Source organism: Brachionichthys hirsutus, chromosome 2 (assembly GCF_040956055.1).
Source record: "Brachionichthys hirsutus isolate HB-005 chromosome 2, CSIRO-AGI_Bhir_v1, whole genome shotgun sequence".
NCBI classification, from domain to species: Eukaryota; Metazoa; Chordata; class Actinopteri; order Lophiiformes; family Brachionichthyidae; genus Brachionichthys; species Brachionichthys hirsutus.
This window is the reverse complement of record NC_090898.1, coordinates 5558929-5561502: the sequence shown is the minus strand read 5'-3', so window position 1 is coordinate 5561502 and position 2574 is coordinate 5558929. Positions and strand designations below refer to the sequence as shown.

Here is a 2574-nt window from a genome sequence, read left to right as displayed (position 1 = left end):
AGCTAATTTTTTTGGAGACCAAAAAATTGGAATAAGGATTTGTAGAAGGTGGGGTGTGAGTCATATCATTAGCCCAATAGCCTAAGTCATATTTGAATGTTTTTGAAAAACAAGAAAAAACACATTTTCTGCGAGGACAAGTCACATTATATTATAATTTAGCCCAAAAAATGACTTAAGCAATTATGCTATGAGGCTAACGATATATAGAACATTGCATGCACATATGAATGAATAGGAGACCATCAAGCTGATAATTGTTCCGGCACAGACCTTTTCTGGCCTTTTTCAACATGAATCCTGTGCACTGTTTAGGAAACGAGACCCCAGACCTGAACTTAATTAGAAACGGAACACTGCCGGTCTTTGTCATCCATCCCTCCCTTGTTCTCAGGCGTTGGCTGTAACCTTCAGGATCATCTGGAGCTGTACGTCCAGCAGCAGTGCAAACAACCCATCACCCTATACAAGGCCCAGAAACCTTTCCACATGGTCAAGATCGGCCTGGAGTGGCTCACCATGTTCACCGGTAACCACAGGCAGCCACACCTGCACACGAGAACACACACACTCTGCTGAATGCTGTAAACACCTGTCCTTGTTTACAGCGCTGAACAGTCATTATTCTTTAAACTTATTTTAAATCATTTTAAGTCACTTTCTTTCAAGTATAGTAAGTTCCACTTCATCTACGCCCGAGCTAACAGAGATGACGAGCGCCCCACATTCTTGTTTGTTTATTTCCATGTAAATCATTTAAAACAAAACAAAGAGATCACAAGAAGGTGATCTCAGTAAAATGCATTTGTTGCTTGACTCAAGTCAGTTCCACATGAAATTACAAAAGTACAATATAGTCACATGACTGTTAAATCTACTCAGTTGTAAAAAACAACAACAACACAGTATGTTATTGCTGCATGTGATCTTCTTTCTGGCCATTTCCCTTATCATGCCTTTCCTCCTGCAGGTTATGGAGCAACTGCCCACTTGGAGAGTGGCGGGTTCATCCGTGGTCGGCCCCGTGTCACACACCCTGACATCCAGTTTCACTTCTTGCCCTCCCAGGTCATCGACCATGGACGAGTTGCTCCCAAAATCGAAGCCTATCAGGTGCATGTGGCTTTTTTCTTTTAAGTAGTTGGTGGTTGTGTGTGTTTTTTTTCCATACATATCCATGTAGGGAAAACTCCATGTATCCACTCCTGATGCTGCTGTTTTGTGATGTGTTCTGTACTTGTATGTTTTTTGTAACTTAGTCATTACTGTTACGTGTTGCACGACTTCACCGAGAAAAAATCCTAATCTGTGAACCCTCATTGACAATGGCAACAAACACCTTCTGATTCTGATTCTGATTCTGATTCTGATTCTGATAGAGAACCAGATACAGTATCTGCCATTTAATTAAACGACAGGAGTAATCTCCTAAAATGTGGCCCAGGTTCTAGCTTCTTTTAGAGAAATTAAGATTATGCCATCACTATCACATTATTATGTACATTTAATATATGAAGTGCATTTCATGTAAAATATAAAATTCCACAAAGATAACGTGAAAAACCAGACAATGCAGAAAAACATGCATCAGAAGTTAGTGTTTTTCCTTGTGTTGCAGGTTCACGTTGGACCAATGAGAAGCCCCAGTATCGGCTGGATGAAGCTGAAGAGTGCCAACCCGCTGGATCACCCGATTCTGCAGCCAAACTATCTGTCCAAAGGTACGAAACAATCACTGATGTGTCACGATCCAAATCATCAAACAGTCGTTCCTTCTGGAGGATCAGCCGCCATTTGCGTGGAATCATTCACAGTGTATCTCAGCAAAATTAAAAAACGATTGGCTGGAGTTAAGTTGATGTCATACTTGCTATTTTTACATCATTTCTCATTTTCACTTCCTTCTGTCTCTCGTCAGATGTTGACGTGTTGGAGTTCAGGGAATGTGTCAAACTCTCCAGAGAGATCTTTGCCCAGAAAGCCTTTGACTCTTTCCGTGGTCCTGAAGTCCAGCCTGGTCCTCAGGTCCAGTCTGACGCTGATATCGATGCTTTTGTCCGTCAAAAAGCTGACAGCGCCTATCATCCATCTTGCACCTGCAAGATGGGCTTGCCATCTGACCCACAGGCTGTTGTTGACCCAAACGCCCGGGTTCTGGGTCTGGAGCGTCTTCGCGTGGTCGACGCCTCCATCATGCCCAGCATGGTCAGCGGCAACCTGAACGCTCCGACCATCATGATTGCAGAAAAGGCCGCTGACATCATCAGGGGTCGTCCCCCACTTGTCGACCCAGGGGTTCCTGTTTACCAACCGCCCACACTCACCACACAGAGATGAAGTGATAGGAGAGGAAGGAGAGGAGTAACAGGTCCGTTCAGCACCAAAGAGTATTTGTGGGTTGGCCATTAGATGACAGCAGCACCGAGTTGTTTACGTGTAAAACAGTATTGCTGCTGATTTCAGCAACACATTTCTAAAAGGTTGAGAAAGGGGATGTTCACCTTTTGCATTCCGTCTCCTTTTCTTTTAACACTCAGTCAGTGCTGGGGAAGATCCACGCCGTGGGCTCCAACC

At 43.8% G+C, this 2574-nt stretch overlaps 1 protein-coding gene across 1 annotated transcript in view; it reads left to right on the top strand.

Annotated features, from left to right (window-relative positions):
* Positions 1–2337, top strand: part of chdh (choline dehydrogenase) — a 5841-nt gene extending 3504 nt beyond the window's left edge. Inside the window, exons 6-9 of the mRNA XM_068751436.1 lie at positions 395–529; positions 971–1113; positions 1619–1721; positions 1919–2337. Coding sequence (XP_068607537.1) covers positions 395–529; positions 971–1113; positions 1619–1721; positions 1919–2337 — 800 coding nt within the window. The remainder of the gene's footprint in view (positions 1–394; positions 530–970; positions 1114–1618; positions 1722–1918) is intronic.
* The last annotated feature ends 237 nt before the right edge of the window (positions 2338–2574 follow it).